Source organism: Hemiscyllium ocellatum, chromosome 33 (genome assembly GCF_020745735.1).
Source record: "Hemiscyllium ocellatum isolate sHemOce1 chromosome 33, sHemOce1.pat.X.cur, whole genome shotgun sequence".
Classification (NCBI taxonomy): Eukaryota; Metazoa; Chordata; class Chondrichthyes; order Orectolobiformes; family Hemiscylliidae; genus Hemiscyllium; species Hemiscyllium ocellatum.
In genome coordinates, this window is record NC_083433.1 from 24986038 (window position 1) to 25006420 (window position 20383).

Below are 20383 nucleotides of genomic sequence, written 5' to 3' on the forward strand. Positions count from 1 at the left end.
TAAGTAGATAAATATAGAATTATAGATGCTATTTTCTTCGCAAAATACCCACATCCTTAGATGTCACTAATATCTAGAAATTATCAAATTTATTATGCATATTTTGGATGATGTCAAGTTAATGGAGAGCGATTGGTCAGCATTTCATCAAAATATTCAAAACTGGACGTAACAAAGTCATCCATGAGAGTTTGGGAAGGTGGAAATGTGCAGTCTTCATTACATCATAAATGTTAGGTCAGATACCATTGAGGTAGCAAGGCCAAGGCCATGGCAGTGTCAACTGGGTGACCATTGATATGGGTTGAGAAGTTTATATGGGTTGAGAAGTTTGTATAGAGGATTTGATGAGAAAAAATTGACTCTGAGAGGAACAGAACATGATGAATTGAGGTGAGATATAAAATCATTGAGAATCAGAAGCTTCTCAGTGTGAAGACTGTAGCAGGAAAGCTATGAAGATAGCTCGGTGGGGAAAAAAAAATTAGCATGATACACTTCAAACCTGGGTGCCTGGATTCTAAATGAGAGGAGTAGAACAAGTTGAGATGTTTAAAGGAGTAGGAAGTCTAAAGGGAGTAAGAGGACAGACCAAAATAAGATTTGAATGAGTCACAGCTGGAGACGCTTCAGCTAGTGGATGTGTCACCAGCAGTCAGGCAAGCTTTTATAAAGGCCATGATATAGTCACTGTGAATAAACTGTGGATTGCAATGATTTTGTTCGCAAGTAAACTCAAGATATGAGGAGGTAATATGTACAGTCTAATCTTAGAGACACATTGAATTAGAAACAAAATATGAGATTCTATTCTAAAGTGTTGAGTGAATCCAGTCAGGGTTAAATCTAGTTGAAGAGATAATAAAATCTCTCAAAGAATAAAAGAGGAAAAAGATTTGTAATTACGTGGCGCTTTTCATGACTACTAGACATTCCAAAGCACTTTACAACTATTGAAGTAGTATAGTCACTTCTGTAATGTAGAAAACGTGGCTGCCAGTATACAAACAGCAAAATCACTGCAAGCAGTAGTGTCATAATGAGTAGTGTTATGAAGCTGAAGATGTGAATGCTGTCCTGAGCTAAGAGATTACAAGCACCTGTGTATATGACTGGATGGCAGTCCCAAAGTGTACTGGAAAATTGAAAATATTAACATTTGGCTGTGAAATGGATACCTGAGTTTTGGTTATTGTTTTGATAACAATATGAATTTAACCAATTAGTTTAAATTCTGCCCCAGGATTTGAACTTATTGTTTTACCAACATTGTACCAATGAGACAATCCGATGTGGGGAGGGGGCATAAAATGTGAACCTTTTGAAAATTGGTCCGAAAGCAATTGCCATCGAGACAGAAATACATGGAGAGCTAACATCTTGCTCTCCAAGAAATTAGGAAACACACTCCATCAAAAGGTACATTTCCATAGGAAACATACTTGCAGTAAAAACAGAAGTCAACCCGGGGAGATCCTCAGCCGGAAGAAGAAATACACAGAAGGCAGCGGCTGTGTGGTATTGAAATTAAGTTGGTGTAATTTTAGTAAGCGTCGTACTGGAACAGTATATTGTTATAGAATTGGAGGCAGTTAGTAAGCAGTTAAGAGAAAGGATGTCTGACAGTTGTGGATAGTTGTTTAATTTTAGATTACATTAGATGGCCTACAGTATGGAAACAGGCTCTTTGGCCCAACAAGATCCTCCGAAGAGTAATCCACCCGGACCCATTCCCCTACCCTATATTTACCCCTAACTAATACACCTGACACTATGGGCAATTTTGTTCACTTTTAGAGTTAAAAAATAAATTGATGTTATTTTCTTTCATTAGTGGAATTTGGGAGTTCTCTGTCACACATATTTTAACAGATTACGAAGTGAGGCCAGCTTTCCTGGGTGTTTGGTTTAATAAACGGAGGGGTTCAGCTCCGGGTTGTAACAGTTGGTAATCTGTTTTTCTGAAATGGGTTGAGAGATAAATTAGCTAGAGCACAAGGGAGAACTCTAATGCTTTTCTTCTAAATAGTGCCAAGAACTATTTTACATCCACATGAATAGATAGCTGCAGCCTTGGTTCAATGTCTCATCTAGGAGAAAGTGAGGATGCAGATGCTGGAGATCAGAGCTGAAAAATGTGTTGCTGGAAAAGCGCAGCAGGTCAGGCAGCATCCTAGGAGCAGGAGAATCGACGTTTCGGGCATAAGCCCTACTTCAGGAATCCTGAAGAAAGGCTTATGCCCGAAACATCGATTCTCCTGCTCCTTGGATGCTGCCTGACCTGCTGCGCTTTTCCAGCAACACATTTTTCAGCTCAATGTCTCATCTCAAAGACACTCCTTGTTACTGCAGAATGTAGCTCTTCAAGCTTGCTAACTTTTGCCTTCATGTTTTGCTAGGGAGTTCATGGCCTTAAATGTTTATGTAGCACTCTGCTACTACAAACTGGATTACTATGATGTTTCCCAGGAAGTTCTGGCGGTCTATCTGCAGCATTACCCTGACAGCACAATCGCACTGAACCTGAAAGCCTGCAATCACTTCCGACTCTACAATGGCAAGGCAGCAGAGGTAATACACTGAGCTGAGAACAGAGACTAATGCCCAAGTTTTCTTTCATTCTTGTTGTAGGGGGTCAACTTCAGTATACCATATTATGTTTGTTTCCCACAGTCTTTTAGGCATTGCCTGTTCTTCACCCAAGGACTTTGATAACATGATTTCTAGCAACTAATTTGTAACGGTCTAGATGCCTTCTTTGTTCCCACATACTTTGCTAGCTTGTTATCACTGACTATATGGCTAAAGTCAAAATATCACACAACACCAGGTTATAGTCCAACAGATTTATTTGGAAACACTAGCTCCTAGAGCATTGCTCCTTCATCAGCTGATTGTGGAGTATAAGATCATAAGACACAGAATCTATAGCAAAAAATTACAATATCATATAGTGATATATTGAACAAACCTGGATTGTTAAGTCTTTCATCATTTAGAATGCAAGTTTTGGTTCATAAACATGTAAATCCCAGAACTTCTTTTAAGTCACCTTCTCGAGATAATTTGAGGTTTTATAACAAAAGGTGACATCTCAGCTCAGACAATGAATTAAAAGTGTGAGGTCAGAATCTGTATCCCAATCTTAAGTCAGACTGGTTCTATTTCCAAAGTGGAATTTGCAAAATATTACATGTATTAATTGCTTGCAGATTGTGTGCATTTTTTGAGCTAAGTGTGAGAGAGTGTATAGTGGGGTCACCTGTAGTACAACATGAACTCAAGGTCTCAGATGAGGCCAAAGTTTTAACCCTTATCTGATATAACCCCTTCATTTCCTGCAACATGTAAAGCATTCTACGTGAATCTCCTTTGGCAACCGACTTACATGGTTATTTATTCAGGCCTGTTGCGAGACAGTGCACTGACGGGAAGATAGCTGATCTATCATTCCTGACTGTGGCTAACACCATATTGGGACCTTTTGATTTATTCACATTTCCTACACTTCTTTGCTCTTTGTAATGGTCCTGTTGTCATGGCCTTACCCACCAGCGGTAATGAATTCAAGGTTCTTGTGTCTATTCAGGTGAAAATAATTTCCGAACTGTTCTGAAAAATCCCTTTTCTTCAACTGTGTATCACCTACAATCGTATTGGAACAGGAAGTTGATTCAATTGGCATTTTCACTGGGGAGCTGGAACCAAAATTCAGTGCCTGCACTGCCTGTATGTACCATTAACAGCTGTACACCTGAGAAACGCTTGCACCACACTTAATAATTTCCACAAATACTTCTGGTCTCTGCTCACCAGCATTGCTTGGTGCTCCTGCTTGCTCGCTGTCCAAATTTCACGGTCGCTGGCCCCGTTTGCCATCCCAGCTCAGCATTCCATACAGCATTCTGCTCAAAACCTGCATTGTTACTCTGTTCCTGACCTTCATTGCCCCTCTCCCACTCATTTGCCTGCTCCCTCACTTGCAGGAATGATAAACAGCAAGTATTGCGTGAGAGTGAGATTTTGGAAGCAGGCAGCCAAGTGTTGGGAGTGGAGCACTATAGGGGAAAACAAAGTTATCCCAGGATTTGAATCGATTTTTAAAAAAATTCACTTGTGGGATGTGGATGGTGCTAGCAAGGCCAGCATTTATTGCCCATCCCTAGTTGTTCTTGAGAATATGGTGGTGTGCTGCTTCCTTGAACTACTGTAGTCCATGTGCTGTAGGTAGACCTACAATACTATTAGGGAGGGGATTCCAGGATTTTGAATGAGTTACAGGGCATGTAGGGAGTATTCTGTCACATCCTGATTTGCACCTTGTAGATGGTGGACAGAAGGTGAGTTGTTTGCTGCAGTATTCCAAGCCTCTAACCTGCACTTTATTTATGGCTTGTACAGTTTAGCTTCTGTCCAATGTTGATAATGGATGATTCCTTAGTGCTAATTCCATCAAATGTCAACGCGCGATGGTTAGATTGTCCGTGATTAAAGATTGTCTTTTTGTGGCATGAATGTTACTTTCCACTTGTCAGCCCAAGTTGAGATATTGTCCAGGTCTTGTTAGTTTTGAACATGGACTGCTTTAATATCTGAGAAGTCACAAATGGTGCTGAACATTGTGCAATTATCAAACACAATCACTTCTGACCTTATGATGGAGGGAAGATCATTGATGAGCTGCTGAAGATGGTTGGGTCCAGGACACTTTGACATCAAGGGCTGTCACTCTTGCCTCAAGTCTGGAATTGGTTATTTTGTCCATGTTTGAACCAAGGCTGAATGAGATCAGGAAGTGAATGGCCTTGGTGGACAGAAACTGGGCATCGGTGAGCAGGTTATTGCTGATGCTGGCACTAATGACCTTTTCTCACATTACTAAAAACCAAGAGTTGACTGGTAGGGTGGTAATTGGATGGGTTCGATTTGCCCTGCTTCTTGTGTACAGGACAGACCCGGGCAATTTTCCACATTGTACGTGAGATACTAGTGTTGTAGCTACACCAGACCAGCGTGGCTAAAGGTGAGGCGTGTTCTGGAGCACAGGTTTTCAGTACTATTGCCAGTGTGTTGTTAAGAGCCCTTAGCTTTTGGAGTATGCACTTCCCTTAACGGCTTCTTGATATCATGTAAAGTGAATTGAACAGGCTAAAGACTGGCATCTGTGACGCTGGTGTCTTATGGAGAAGGTTGAGATGGATCGACAGTTTTGGCTGAAGATTACTGCGAGTACTTCAACCTTATGTTTTCTACTGATGTGCGGGCTCTCCCATCATTGAGAATGGGATAATTGTGAAACCACCTGCACCAGTGAGTAGGGTATTGTCCAACACTATTCACAACTGGATGTGGAGGATTGCAGAGCTTAGATCTGTTCTGTTGGTTGAGGGATCATTTAGATCTGTTGACTTGCAATACTTGAAGTGATGACAGCATATGCTACTTTCTTTAAAAAAAGGTTTTAGGGTTCTTAACTAATGAAGGCAAGGGATGTCGTTGTGTATTGAGTATTGAGTTCTGGTGAATTCACTAATTTAGTTTTCAAGTGAGAATTAAGTTCGCAATTGATGGCACCGAGGTTCTGGGTTTTTGTCAAAGATCAAAGAAAATTTACAGCTCAGGAACAGGCCCTTCAGCCCTGTGTCGATCCAAATCCACTGTCTAAACCTATCGCCAAATTCCTAAGCATCTGTGTCCCTCAGCTCCCACCTACTTACACATCTCTCCAGATGCACCTTAAATGAATCTACCATGCCTGCCTCTACTACCTCTGCTGGCAACGCCTCCTAGGCATCTCCCACCATCTGTGTAAAGTACATTCCGCATTTATCCCCCTTAAACTTTTCTCCTTTCATCTTGAACGCACGTCCTCTCATTGTTGAACCCCTCATCCTGGGTAAAAGCTTATCTCTATTCACCCTGTCTGTATCCTTCATGATTTTGTAGACCTCAATCAGGTCCCCCCTCAATCTCCTTTTTTCCAATGAAAACAATGCTAACCTACTCAACCTCTCTTCATAGCTACTACATACCATACCTCGTAACCCTTCTCTGCAACCTCTCCAAAGCGTCCACATTCTTTTCGTAATGTGGCGACCAGAACTCTACACAGTATTCTAAATGCGGCCAAACCAAAATCTTGTACAATTTTAACATGACCTGCCGGCTCTTATACTAATACCCTGTCCGATGAAGGCAAGCAGACCATATGCCTTCTTGACCACTCTATTCACCTGTGGAACCACCTTCAGGGTACAATGGACCTGAACTCCCAGATCTCTCTATCCATCAACTTCTCCCCAGGTTCTTCTGTTCACTCTAGAATTAGACGTTCCAAAATGCATCACCTCACATTTACCCAGATTAAACTCTATCTGCCACTTCTCCGCCCAACTCTCCAGTCTATCTATATTCTCCTGTGTTCTTTGACAGTCCCCTATACTTTCTGCTACTCCACCATTCTTCTTGTCATCTACAAACGTATTGCTCAGATCACCAATGCCCTCTTCCAGATCATTTATGCATATCACAGACAACAATGGCTCCAGCACTGATCCCTGTGGAACACCACTGATCACCTTTCTCCATTTCGAGAAACTCCATACAACTGTCTCCTCTGTCTCCTGTTGCTCAAGTAGTTCTTTATCCACCTAGCTAGAACACCCTACCCACCATGTGACTTCACTTTATCCGTTAGTTTACCATGGCTTTACTCAAGTCAGTGTATATGACATCTATAGCTCTTCCTTCATCTATCAACTTGGCCACTTCCTCAAAGACCTCTATTAGCTTGGTAAGGCACAATCTCCCCTGCACAAAACCATGTTGCCTATCACTGATAAGCCCATTCTTTTCTAAATATAAATAGATTTTATCCCTCAGTACCTTCTCCAGCAACTTTCCCACTAACAACGTCAGGCTCACTGGTCTTAGTTACCTGGAATATCCCTATTACCTTCTTGAACAGGGGGACAACATTAACAACTCTCCAGTCCTCCGGCACGTCAGGGCCCCAGATGTTTCCTCTCTGGCCTCCTTCAGCAACCTGGGATAGATCCCATCTGTCCTGAGGATTTGTCCACCTTAATATCTTTTAGCCTACCAACACATCCTCCCTCCTTATGTCAATGTGATCCAGAGTAATCAAACTTCTGTCTCTAATCTCAGCATTCAATATGTCCCTCTCCTCAGTGAACATTGATGCAAAGTAATCATTGAGAATCTCACCCATTTTCTCAGGTTCAACACACAAGCTTCCTTCCTTGTCCTTTAGTGGACCCACCCTTTCTCTAGTTATCCTCTTGTCTCTTATTTATGAATGAAAGATCTTGGGATTCTCTTTAATTCTGCTTGCTAAAGTTATTTCATGACCCCTTTCAGCCCGCTTGATTCCTCGTATGAGATTAGTCCTACTATCCCGATATTCCTCCAAAGCCTGTTCTGTTCTTAGCTGCCTGGATCTTATGTATGCTTTCCTTTTCCTCTTGGCTAGTTGCACAATTCCTACTATCAGCCACAGTTCACCAATCTCGCTTTTCCTATCCCTTGTTTTCAAAGGGACATGCCAATCCTGCACTATCTTCAACCTATGTTCGCAAGCCTCCCACTTATCAAATGTGGCCTTCCCTTCAAATAGCTGTCCCCAATCTACATCCCAGCTCCTGCCGAATTATGTGCATGTCCTCGTAAGGATATGGATACAATTGCAGGAAATGGTCAGAAGCTTGGTAGCATCTGTGGAGAGTGACACAGTCAACATTTGAAGTTATTAACTTTTCATCAGAACACAGTTTCTGACTTCCACACCGCAACAGGGAAATGGGGTTTGTTTGAACTCTGTTTTGAATTCAAGAGGCCTGCTTGAGTTTGTTTTTCCTACCTGTATGAAACACACAGTCTGTCCCCTTTTCCTTACCAACAAAAATTTTATCATGTGTTAAAAAGCACACAACACCAAGTTTTAGTCCACCAGGTTTAATTGGAAGCACTAGCTTTCGGAGCGCTGCTCCTTCATCACAACCACCTGATGAAGGAGCAGCGCTCTGAAAGCTTGTGCTTCCAATTAAACCTGTTTGACTATAATCTCGTATTGTGTGACTTTTTATTTTAAACTTTGTACACCCCAGTTCAACACCAGCATCTCCAAATCATGACAACTATTGATCTTTTGTGTATAGCTACCACATGGCATCTTTAAAGGGGCTTGGGTCCAGGATCTGGATAGATTTGGACGGATTTAGACGGATCTGAACAGATTTAGATAGATTTGGGTTATGAAAGGTGCCAGCAGATTTAAACAGACTTGGAGATTAGTGTCCTCAATCTGTAAATAAAACTTAGATGAGAAGTGGAAAATCTGTTTAATTTTGGTTGTTTGTGATTGGTTAAATCAAAAGTGGGGGAAATGGCTGTTAACATTTCTAAAGAGGTTCAGGGTTCAAAGATGCTTCCCAAATTTGCAAGAAACTTTAGAAAGACTGAAAAAGGAGAAAACTTAAGAATCAGCACACAGGCTAAAATTGGGTTTAAATAGGGATAATAGGTAGTAGTTTGGGAGTAATTGTTCAGTTTGTTAGGAATTCTGTTAATTTGTTCACTGATGAAGTTTCATTTAACCACTCTTTTATAACAGATTGGCAGAGTAAGAGGTAGGTTATATTCCTTGTCACACTTCTTTTATCAAATTACAATTAGCTAATTCTGCCACGACTGTGTTCATACGGCATTGAAATATGGCTGATGCGTTCTTCATTCCAAAGGACATTATTTTAAATTGATACAGCACATTTGGGGTTACAAACGCAGAACCTTCTTTCACTCTCTCCAGCAATGGTACTTGCCAGTAATCAGGCAGTAAGTCCAACTTTGAGATGTCAGTGGTTTGTCCAACCTTTTCTCCACAGTCCTCCAGCTGTGGATTTGGGTATGAGTCTAATTTAGTTACGGCGTTGACCTTCCGATAATCCACACGGAATCGTTGAGTACCATCTGACTTTGGAACCAAACAACTGCCGAACTTCACTTACTCTGTCTTAGCTTGATGTCTTCTTGGAGCACTTCCTTCTGCACCTGTGCTGCTTTTAGAGGATTAAGCCTGTAGGGATGTTGTTTTATCGGAACAGCATTCCCTACATCACCCTCTTGCACTATAATATTAGTCGTCCCTATTCTATTCATGCATTTTTTGTCATAGTGCTGCAACAAACATTACAATTCAGTTCCATATTCCTGGGACAGATGGCTCACTACCCTATCCCATTCCATGAGGACTTTGTCATTCATCAGTTTATTTTGAGGCACATCAAAATCCAAATCTTCTGGATTTGATTCCTCATTTTGAGGGCCGTAACTAATACTGTTATGGACTAGGCCAGACCACTCAAAACATTCTTCAGCAGGCAGCCCAAACCATAACTTTGCAATTTGTTTCGATAAGTGTACAGTGAAAGTTACCCGAAGTAAGTTAGTTACATTGACAACCAGGTCTTAAAACAGACAAAAGTTTATTCACAAAATTACACAATGAAACACGAAGAACAGAATAAAGAATCCCTACAGAACTCAGTCTATCCAAACTGGACTTAATTATGCTGTTCCGAATATACACAACAGTCCCAATAAAAAAACTCCTTAAACACAGTAAAAATGAAACAAAGGTTTATAGGTCGAAGTTAGAAGGGCGGAAGAAAAGAGACCTTAGCAGCCTTTCTTCACACAGTCCACTGCTGAACTCCCAAACTCATTCTGGACTGAACTGCTCAGTTAGAGAGCTGGCCACAGCCCCTTGACTTCTACAGATTACTTCTAAAAACATAAAAACTTTGCCCTAACGACTCATCTGTTCATGTGTAAACAAAAAGCCAAATCCAGCCCTTTCGGAGCCTGGCCTGTTTATGACCCTTCTGAAATAAACTAAGGACTCAGTATCCTTAAGAAAAGGAACAGCTTTTACAAAAAAGGACCAGCTTTTTGACACCTCCGCACCCTTAAAAAAATGAACCATCAATGTCAAAAGATGACTTAACTTTTAAAACCCCTCGTAGTCTAAAACATACATATACGTATACTAAGTATACACATTCAAACGTGCACAACCACATGCAAACTCAGGCTGTGGCACACCCGCCATTGAATGCCTCCGTATCTCATTCGAATCTCGAAAATGCATCAGCAATCACGTTTTCGTGACCTGCCACAAGCACAAATGTCAAATAGAATAGTTGCAATAACAAGCTCCATCTAAACAGTCTGGCATTTTTGTTCGTAAATTTGTCCACAAATGTCAATGGGTTATGATCAGTATGTAAGATTGACTCAGATGCATTGCTAGTAATTTAAACATTGAAATGTTGTAATGCCAACACCAAGCTAAAAGTCTCTTTGTCCACCGTTGAATATTTCTGTTGATGAATGTTCAACTTCCTGGAAAAATACCCGATACGTCTTTCTATTCCCTCGTCATCCTCCTGCGGGAGCACCACACCAACCCACCCACATTTCTGGCATCGATAGCCACATTGAAAGGCTTTGTGTAATCAGCTGTGGCTAATACTGGGGCAGTGGTTAACACAGTTTTTAAGCTAGACAAAAGTGAGGACTGCAGATACTGTAAACCAGAGCTTAGATTGGAGTGGTGCTGGAGAAGCACAGCAGGTCAGGCAGCATCCGAAGAGCAAGAAATTTGACGTTTCGGGCAAAAGCCCTTCAACAGGATGTCAAATGCCTTTTGACAGTGCACTGTGTACTGAAACTTCTTGCCCTTTTTAAACAATTCGTTGAGTGGAGCAGCCAAACTGCTAAAATTCAGAACAAGCGTTTGGTAAAATCCACTCAATCCCAGGAACCATAGTACTGCTCTTTTCCCGGTGTGGGAAATTCCCCAATTACTTTCATTTTTGCATCCAATGCGGCCTTTGTCCGTGTCCAATAATATGGCTCAGGAAGGTGACTTGGGCTTTGGCAAATTCAGTTTTAGCTAGGCTCACCTCCAAGCCTGTCTTCCGAAGTTAATCAATCAAAGTCTGATAAATGCTGCAAATGTCCCTTTGTGACTGACTAAAAATCACCAAGTCATCAATGTTGAGTAACCTGGCAATGACTGTAGTCAGTCTCTGAAATGTGGCTGGAGGGTTTTTCATACCAAGTGGCATGACTTTAGACTAAAATAGTCCATTTGACATTACGAAATCCGAAATCGCCTTTGCTCTTTTTTGACAGAGATACGTACCAGTAGCCTCTCAGCAAGTCCAATTTAGAAATGTAAGTTGGATGTCCCACTTTTTCGACACAGTCTTCCAACCGTGGAATTGAATATGTGTCAGTCATTGTAATGGCCTTGACTTTGCAATAGTCCACACGTAACTGCTGGGTACCATCTGGCTTTGGCACCATGACTATGGGTGAGCTCCAGTCACTGTAACTCACTTCAAATATGCCATCTTGGAGCATGCAGTTCTACCTCCTTCTGAACCTGTGCCAACTTTAGAGGGTTATGCCTATAAGGAGGTTGCTTAATCAGAACAGCATCTCCTATACCTACATCATGCACAATTAGGTTAGTAATTCCCAGTTTACTTCTGTATATCTCCCCATGTGATAGTAATAACTCTTTCAGGTCATTTCAATTTTCTTGTGGAAGGTACCTCAATAACTTATCCCAATTTTTGTTAACTTCTTCATTGTCCAATATGATTTGAGGAATGTCCAATTCAGAATCCTCTGAATTCGGTACTTCCTTCTATGCTTTAATCATTAACACCTCTTCTTGCTTTTCTCCCCTGTCAAGATACTTTTTGGCATATTCACAGTACACACCTGCATGATTTCTTCCTGTCTGGAGTCCTTATCAAGTAGTTCACCTCACTCAATTTCTTCTTGATTTGATACAGTCCACGAAACCTTGCTTTTAAAGGTTCATGTATTACTGGAAGTAAGACCAATACCTTATCCCCAATTGCAAAATTGTGAATTCTTGATTTCACATCTGCTTCCTGTTTCATTGTATGCTGTGATACTTTTAAATGCTGCCTCGCCAACTCTCCAGCTCTATTTAATCGTTCTCTAAAATTTGACACATAGTGCAAATGGGTGGTTTCTGAATTCAAATTTATTAATTTCTCCTCAATCAATTTTAATAATCCTCTTACTTCACGACCAAAAATTAATTAAATTGGACTCAATTTGGTCGATTCTTTTGGTGCATCTCTGATCATATAAAGTACAAACAGAATTCCCTTGTCCCAATCATCTGGATAATCCTGACCAGAAGCTTTTAACATGGTCTTTACTGTTTGATGCCTTCTCTGTAGAGCTCCTTGCGATTCTGGATGGGACGCAGTAGATTTGAATTGTTTTATTCCCGAGTTATCCATAACCTCCTTGAATAGCTTCAATGTGAAGTTTGATCCTTGATCTGACTGGATCTCTATTGGTAGTCCATATCGAGTTAGCTGTAATACTGTATAATGGGATTACCTCTGGAAATCTAGTCGATACATTCATTATTGTTAATAAAAACTTATTCCTACTTCTTGTTTGAGGAAGGGACCTACACAATCAATCAAGACTCTTGTGAAAGGTTCCTCAAATGCTGGAATAGGTATTAAAGGTGCAGGTTTTATTACTGCCTGTGATTTTCCAATTAGCTGACATGTATGACACGTCTGGCAAAATTCCACGACATCCTTGTCTAGTCCAGGCCAGGAAAAATGTTTTTATATTTTAGCCTGTGTTTTCCTCACCCCTAAATGACCTCTAAGTGGTAGCTCATGCACCACTCACAGCACCTCCTTTCTATACCCTACTGGCAAAACTTCTACCCATTTCTCACCCATTTTGTATGTGTGATGGTCTCCATTTCCTCATTAAGACTTCCTTTATTAAATAATAACAGGCAAGGATGCATTCACTCTCCTTCTCTGTATATGCCTTTTCATACAACTGTTTTAAGTTCTCATCTTTGTGCTGTAACTCAATAAGCTTAGCAGAGCTAAAGATACTTGCATGTTTACCTATTTGTCCTGCTCTATCCCACTTATCTGATCAAAAGAAGTCTCTGATAAAGCTATTTCAGCTTCCTTATCTATGCCTTTTGAATTCTCCTGCTTCAACTTGTGCCCCTGTGATCTTGTAACCACTCAATCTGGAAAGATCCCTGGACAAACGCCCTGCATTTCTTCAGTTGCTTGAGTCTCCACTGGCTTTTCAACTAGAATAGGCCCTGCTGTTTCTGACCCCTCTGAAAAAAAACCAAGAACACAGTATCCTTGAGAAAAGCAACAGCTTTTAGCAAAAAGGACCAGCTTTGTGCCAATTCCTGCTTCTCCAATTCCTTTCTCTGTTATAATACTGCTTCAGCATGTTCACATGACATGCTCGATAAATTATTTTCCTATCTGGCATCTTTACCAGGTAATTTACCGGACTTAACTTTTCAATCTGATAGGGACCATTAAACCTTGCTTTGAAGGGATCTCCTACCACTGGTAACAGCACCAATGCGTTACAGCACAATTGCGTGTTTTTGATTTCTTGTCTGCTTTCTGTTTCATCATATGCTGTGATATTTTTAGGTGCTGTCTAGCCAACTTCGCCACTCTATTTAACCGTTCCCTAAAGTTTGACACATAATCCAATAAGTCTCTGAATTCTGAATTACCAATTTTACCTTAATTAATTCCTGTGGTCATCTCACCATGCCCAAAAGCTAATTCAAATGGACTGAATTTGGTCAATTCATTTGGTGCATCCTTGGCTTAGGAGCTGGTGTATGGGAGAAGGATTCACATTTTTAGATCATTAGAATCTCTTTTGGGGTAGAAGTGACTTGTACAAGAAGGACGGATTGCATCTAAATTTGAAGGGGACTAATATACCACTAGAGCTGCTCGGGAGGATTTAAACTAGTAAGGTGGGAGGGGTGAGACCCAGGGAGATAGTGAGGAAAGAGATCAATCTGAGACTGGTACAGTTGAGAACAGAAGCGAGTCAAACAGTCAGGGCAGGCAGGGACAAGGTAGAACTGATCAATTAAACTGCATTTATTTCAGTGCAAGGGGCCTAACAGGGAAGGCAGATGAACTCAGGGCATGGTTAGAAACATGGGACTGGGATATCATAGCAATTACAGAAACATGGCTCAGGGATGGGCAGGACTGATAGCTTAATGTTCCAAGATACTAATGCTACAGGAAGGATAGAAAGGGAGTTAAGAGAGGAGGGGGGAGTGTCATTTTTGATAAGGAATAGCATTACAGCTGTGCTGAGGGAGGATATTCCTGGAAATACATCCAGGGAAGTTATTTGGGTGGAACTGAGAAATAAGAAAGGGATGATCACCTTATTGGGATTGTATTATAGACTCCCTGATAGTGAGAGGGAAATTGAGAAATAAATTTTTAAGGAGATCTCAGTTATCTGTAAGAATAATAGGGTGGTTATGATTGGGGAGTAAAACTTTCCAAACATAGACTGGGACTGTCATAGTGTTAAGGGTTTAGATGGAGAGGAATTTGTTAAGTGTGTACAAGAAAATTTTCTGATTAAGTATGTGGATGTATATACTAGAGAAGATGCAAAACTTAAACCATTCTTGGGAAATAAAGCAGGGCAGGTGACTGAGGTGTCAGTGGGGGAGCACTTCGGAGTCAGCAACCATAATTCTACTAGATTTAAAATAATGATGGAAAAGGATAGACCAGATCTAAAAGTTGAAGTTCTTAATTGGAGAAAGGCCAATTTTGACAATATTAGGCAAGAAATTTTGAACGCTGATTGGGGACAGATGTTCGCAGGTAAAGGGACGGCTGGAAAATGGGAAGTCTTCAGAAATGAGATAACAAGAATCCAGAGAAAGTATATTCCTGTCAGGGTGAAAGGGAAGGCTGGTAGGTATAGAGAATGCTGGATGACGAAAGAAATTGAGGGTTTGGTTAAGAAAAAGAAAGAAGCATATGTCGGGCATAGACGGGATAGATCGTGTAGAAGAATATAAAGGAAGTAGGAGTGTACTTAAGAGGGAAATCAGGAGGGCAAAAAGGGGACATGAGATAACTTTGGCATATAGAATTAAGGAGAATCCAGAGAGTTTTTACAAATACATTAAGGACAAAAAAGTAACTAGGGAAAGAACAGGGCCCCTCAAAGATCAGCAAGGTGGCCTTTGTGTGCAGCCCCAGAAAATGGGGGAGATACTAAATGAGTATTTTGCATCAGTATTTACTGTGGAAAAGGATATGGAAGATTTAGACTGTAGGGAAATAGATGGTGACACCTTGCAAAATGTCCATATTTCAGAGGAGGAAGTGCTGGATGTCTTGATAAATCCCCAGGACCTGATCAGGTGTACTCTAGACCTCTGTGGGAAGCTAGAGAAGTGATTGCTGGGCCTCTTGCTGAAATATTTGTATCATCGATAGTCACAGGTGAGGTGCCGGAAGACTGTAGGGTGGCCACTGGTTAAGAAGGGTGGTAAGGACAAACTAGGGAACAATAGACCGGTGAGCCTGACGTCTGTGGTGGGCAGGTTGTTGGGGGGAATCCTGAGGGACAGGATGTACTTGTATATGTAAAGACAAGGACTGATTAGGGAAAGTCAACATAGCTTTGTGCATGGGAAATCATGTCTCACAAATTTGATTTAGTTTTTCAAGAAGCAACAAAGAGGATTGATGAGGGCAGAGCGGTAGATGTGATCTACATGGACTTCAGTAAGACGTTCGACAAGGTTCCCCACGGGAGACTGATCAGCAACGTTAGATCTCTCGGAATTCAGGGAGAACCAGCCATTTGGATACAGAACTGGCTCAAAGGTAGAAGACAGAAGGTGGTGGTGGAGGGTTGTTTTTAAGACTGGAGGCCTGTGACCAGTGGAGTGCCACAAGGATCAGTGTAGGGTCCTCTACTTTTTGTCATTTACATAAATGATTTGGATGCGAGCATAAGAGGTACAGTTAGTAAGTTTGCAGATTACACCAAAATTGGAGATGTCGTGGACAGCGAAGAGGGTTACCTCAGATTACAACAGGATCTTGACCAGATGGGCCAATGAGCTGAGAAGTGGCAGATGGAGTTTAATTCAGATAAATCCGAGGTGCTGCATTTTGGGAAAGCAAATCTTAGCAGGACTTATACACTTAATGGTAAGGTCATAGGGAGTGTTGCTGAACAAAGAGACCTTGGAGTGTAGGATCATAGCTCCTTGAAAGTGGAGTCGCAGGTAGATAGGATAGTGAAGAAGACGTTTGGTATGCTTTCCTTTATTGGTCAGAGTATTGAGTACAGGAGTTGGGATGTCGTTGCAGCTGTACAGGACATTGGTTAGGCCACTGTTGGAATATTGTGTGCAATTCTGGTCTCCTTCGTATTGGAAAGATGTTGTGAAACTTGAACGGGTTCAGAAAAAATTTATAAGGATGTTGCCAGGGTTGGAGGATTTGAGCTATAGGGAGAGGCTGAACAGGCTGGGGCTGTTTTCCCTGGAGCATCAGAGGCTGAGGGGTAAACTTAGAGGTTTACAAAATTATGAGGGGCATGGATAAGATAAATAGACAAAGTCTTTTCCCTGAGATCGGGGAGTCCAGAACTAGAAGGCATAGATTTAGGGTGAGAGGAACAAGATATAAAAGAGACCTAAGGGGCAAGTTTTTTGCGCAGAGGGTGGTACATATATGGAATGAGCTGCCAGAGGAAGTGGTGGAGGCTGGTACAATTGCAACATTTAAGAGGCATTTGGATGGGTATATGAATAGGAAGGGTTTGGAGGGATATGGGCAGGGTGCTGGCAGGAGGGACTAGATCGGGTTGGGATATCTGGTCGGCATGGACGGGTTGGACCGAAGGGTCTGTTTCCGTGCTGCATATATCTTTGGATTGTGGGAGGAAATCCATGCAGATACAGGGAGAATGTGCAAACTCCGCACAGATAGTCACCTAAGACTGGAATCAAACTGAGGTCCCTGCTGCTGTGAGGCAGCAGTGCTAACCACTGAGCTGTGCTGCTTAGTTTTAGGTAGGGGTCCTCTGCAATCAATTAACACCCTTGTAAAAGGTTCCTCAAACGCAGGAATGGGTACTAAAGGTACTGTTTTATTACCGCCTGAGGTTTTCTAATTACCAGACACATGTAACATGCATGGCAAAATTTAACCACATCCTCATGCAATACAGGCTAATAGAAATGCGTTTGTACCTTAGCCTGAGTCTTCCTCACTCCTGGATGACCTCCTACTGGTAATTCATGTGTAATACTTTCTGTCTGTATGCTACCAGCAACACAATCTGATGTAGTTCTGCCCATTTCTCCTCTGCACAAACCTGCTGAGATCCCAATTTTTACATTTGGATTCTATCCTTTAGATAACACTCAAGAATACGTTCTAATTCCTTTTCTGAGTAGGCTTTAGTGTATAAATCCTTTATTGTATCATCTTTTTGTTGTAACTCCAGTAACTTTTCAGAACTAAACATGTCTGCCTGATCCTCTACCTGTTCAGGTTTTTCCTTTACCATTTCATCAGACAGGGTGTCAGCTAACTGGACCTCAACTCCTTCATCTTTCTCTTTCGTTTTTCCTTATTGCTTTAACTTAGGAATGTGAGATCATCTTTCAACACAGTCTGGAAAAATTCCGATGTATTTTTCTGTTAACTCCTCAGTTCTCTGGTTTTCCTTCAGCTTCTCCACTACAAAGGCATCTTTCCCACCTTTGATCCTGCTAGGTAATTTCCAAGAACAAAGTATATTCCTGGAATAGATACTCTTTCAATCACTTCCACTGTCACTTCCCCAGTCTTGAATGCACTTCCCACCCTGATTTTACACAGGAGAATGCTAAATCTATCTCCATCTATGTCACGGATTATCACACTCCTAGGTAACATTTCAGATGGAGTGCAAATACTTTTATCTCTTCCTATTACAGACTGACTAGCTTCCATATCTCTCAATATTTTAACTTCTTTACCTTCTCCCCCTGTTTTTCCTGAGTAAACCTTACCCACAGCAGTGAAGTCTTCGTAAAGACCGGATGGTATTTTACTATCCAGCCCATGACTAGGCTGTGTATTTTTCTGCAGCTCCTCGACTTCTTTTGAGATTTTCTTCACTACCTCAACTAATCCCACTACTTTAGCCTCTTTTACCACATCCTCTTTCCTCGTGGCTTTATTCAACCACCAGCACTGTGTCTTTGTGTATTCCATCTTATTACAGTGAGTGTGCCTGAGGCCTTTCACCTCCTGTTCGCCTTCTTGGATTTCTGTTTTCACCTATGGTAAACTATTCCCAATGTGATATACTTCTGGTTTCTCATTTAACAACTTCCCTTTTTTTCCCAGTTTCTATCCCTCATGGACTGAAATTGCTGTCGGAAGCTAAATTTTAATTTATCACTAATGCATATTCATCCATTATGTCTGCAGTCCTTCTTTCTGTTCTTCAATATGAGTTCTTATTATTTCTGGAAGTGAGTTTTTAAACTCCTCCAGCAGAATAACCTCTCACCAGAAAAGGCCCTCATATGTCTTTTCTATCTTTAATGCTCTCATCCATCTATTGAAGTTGCTGTATTTAATTCTTTCAAATTCAACATAAGACTGACCTGGTTCCTTTCTTGTGTTTTTGAACCACATTCTATATGGGTGACCATCCTCCAAGGCGGACTTTGGGACAGGCAACATCGAAAAGTGGCCAAGCAGAAGCTGCTAGCCAAGTTCAGTACCTGTGAGGATGGTCACACAGACACACACACAGACACACACACTCATACACTCACACATACACTTCCACACTCATACATACACCCTCTCATAGACTTATACCCCTTTACACTCACATACATATACACTCTCTCTCACAAGCACTCGTAACTCCCCTCTCCCCACACACACACACCCACATGCACACATACACGTAAGTTTGTAGGGTGAATGTGTACGTGCAGAATTAAATTTTACTTTGCTCAAAAACGACATGAATCCATGTGAGATTCTGTAAATCCGTTTTGTCGATTAGAATCAGTCTGACCATTGTGGCACAGACAGTCTTACACCGGGAAGCTCACACCTTAAATGCATTATCTGGGCCGACATGACATGAATTTTTAAAGTTCACTTGAGAATGTAACTTTTTAAAAACGTTTTGCAATTTACATATGAATGAACTGAAACCAACCTGGTCATTCTAAAAGATGGGAGACTTAACAAACAATCCAGGTCTTTTGCAATATATAATTTCAGTTACGCACACAGTAAACATTTGTTATAAATTCTGTGTCCTACGCTCTTATACTCCACAACCATTTGATGAAGGAGCAGCGCTCTGAAAGCTAGTGCTTCCAAATAAACCTGTTGGACTATAACCTGGTGTTGTGTGATTTTTAACTATCAATACGCTTCTGGTACCAATTCATAGCCACTCCAAATAGCCTGTTTAACAGCTTCATAATCTCTTGACAGCACTTCTGACAGTGCTGCAAACATTGCACTAGCCCTGCCTACCAACTTGGTCTGAATTAACATAACCCCACACAGTCTCTAGCCAGTTTTACAAAGGAAATGAAAAAGGCTTCGATGTCTCTTTTATCAAATTTTGGTAATGTTTGGACATATTTGTATATCCCTAACCAGACTGTTGGCGACAATAAGTTTGCTCATCATCCTTTCTATCTTGTCATTTAAAGTCTTTTTGCTTCAAGTTTCAACTTCGTCTCTTCCAACTTGAACATTCTTTCCCCTTCTTCTGCTAGGGCATTCGTCTCCTTTTCGTTTTCCTCTGCTTCTAATCTTAATTCAATCTCTCTTGCCTTCCTTTCATTCTTTAACTCCACTTATCTTTTGCAACCTAATTCTTTCTAACTCCACCCCACTTGACTGTTTCTCTGATACACCTAAATGCTTTCCTAACTCTGCTACAATTTCAGCTTTCCTGTTACCCTAAGTTGAACCCAAATTTAGCCTGTTGCTAATTGTAAAAGTGACTCCTTTCTCTGTCTTTACAAACTTTGTTGGCAAATTTGGGAAGTATCTTCGAAACCCAGATCCTCATTAGCAATGTTAAGAGCAATTTCCCCCATTTTTGATTTAACCAACGGCAAGTAACCTATATTAGACAGATGTTCTACATCTCACCGAAGTTTTATTTAAACTCACTCTGTTTAAATCTGCTGGGATCCTTCCTGTTCAAATCTGTCCAAATCCTTTCAGATCTATACACGAACTGGCCAAATCCCATAGATGAACCATCCAGATCTCCAAATCTATCCAGATCCCAGACCCCTCTCCAGCCCATTGTGACTGACTCAAGACACCTCAGATAATTAAAACACTGTCATGACACACTTGGAGAGTAAGCCTACATTATGTTTAAGGTCTGCAACAGTGCTGGA

At 41.1% G+C, this 20383-nt stretch overlaps 1 protein-coding gene across 1 annotated transcript in view; it reads left to right on the forward strand.

The window, feature by feature from the left end:
• The window catches only part of ift56 (intraflagellar transport 56), a 101863-nt gene that overhangs the window by 13599 nt on the left and 67881 nt on the right, over positions 1-20383 (forward strand). The window contains exon 7 of the mRNA XM_060849149.1: positions 2400-2571. Within this exon, the coding sequence (XP_060705132.1) occupies positions 2400-2571 (172 nt within the window). The remainder of the gene's footprint in view (positions 1-2399; positions 2572-20383) is intronic.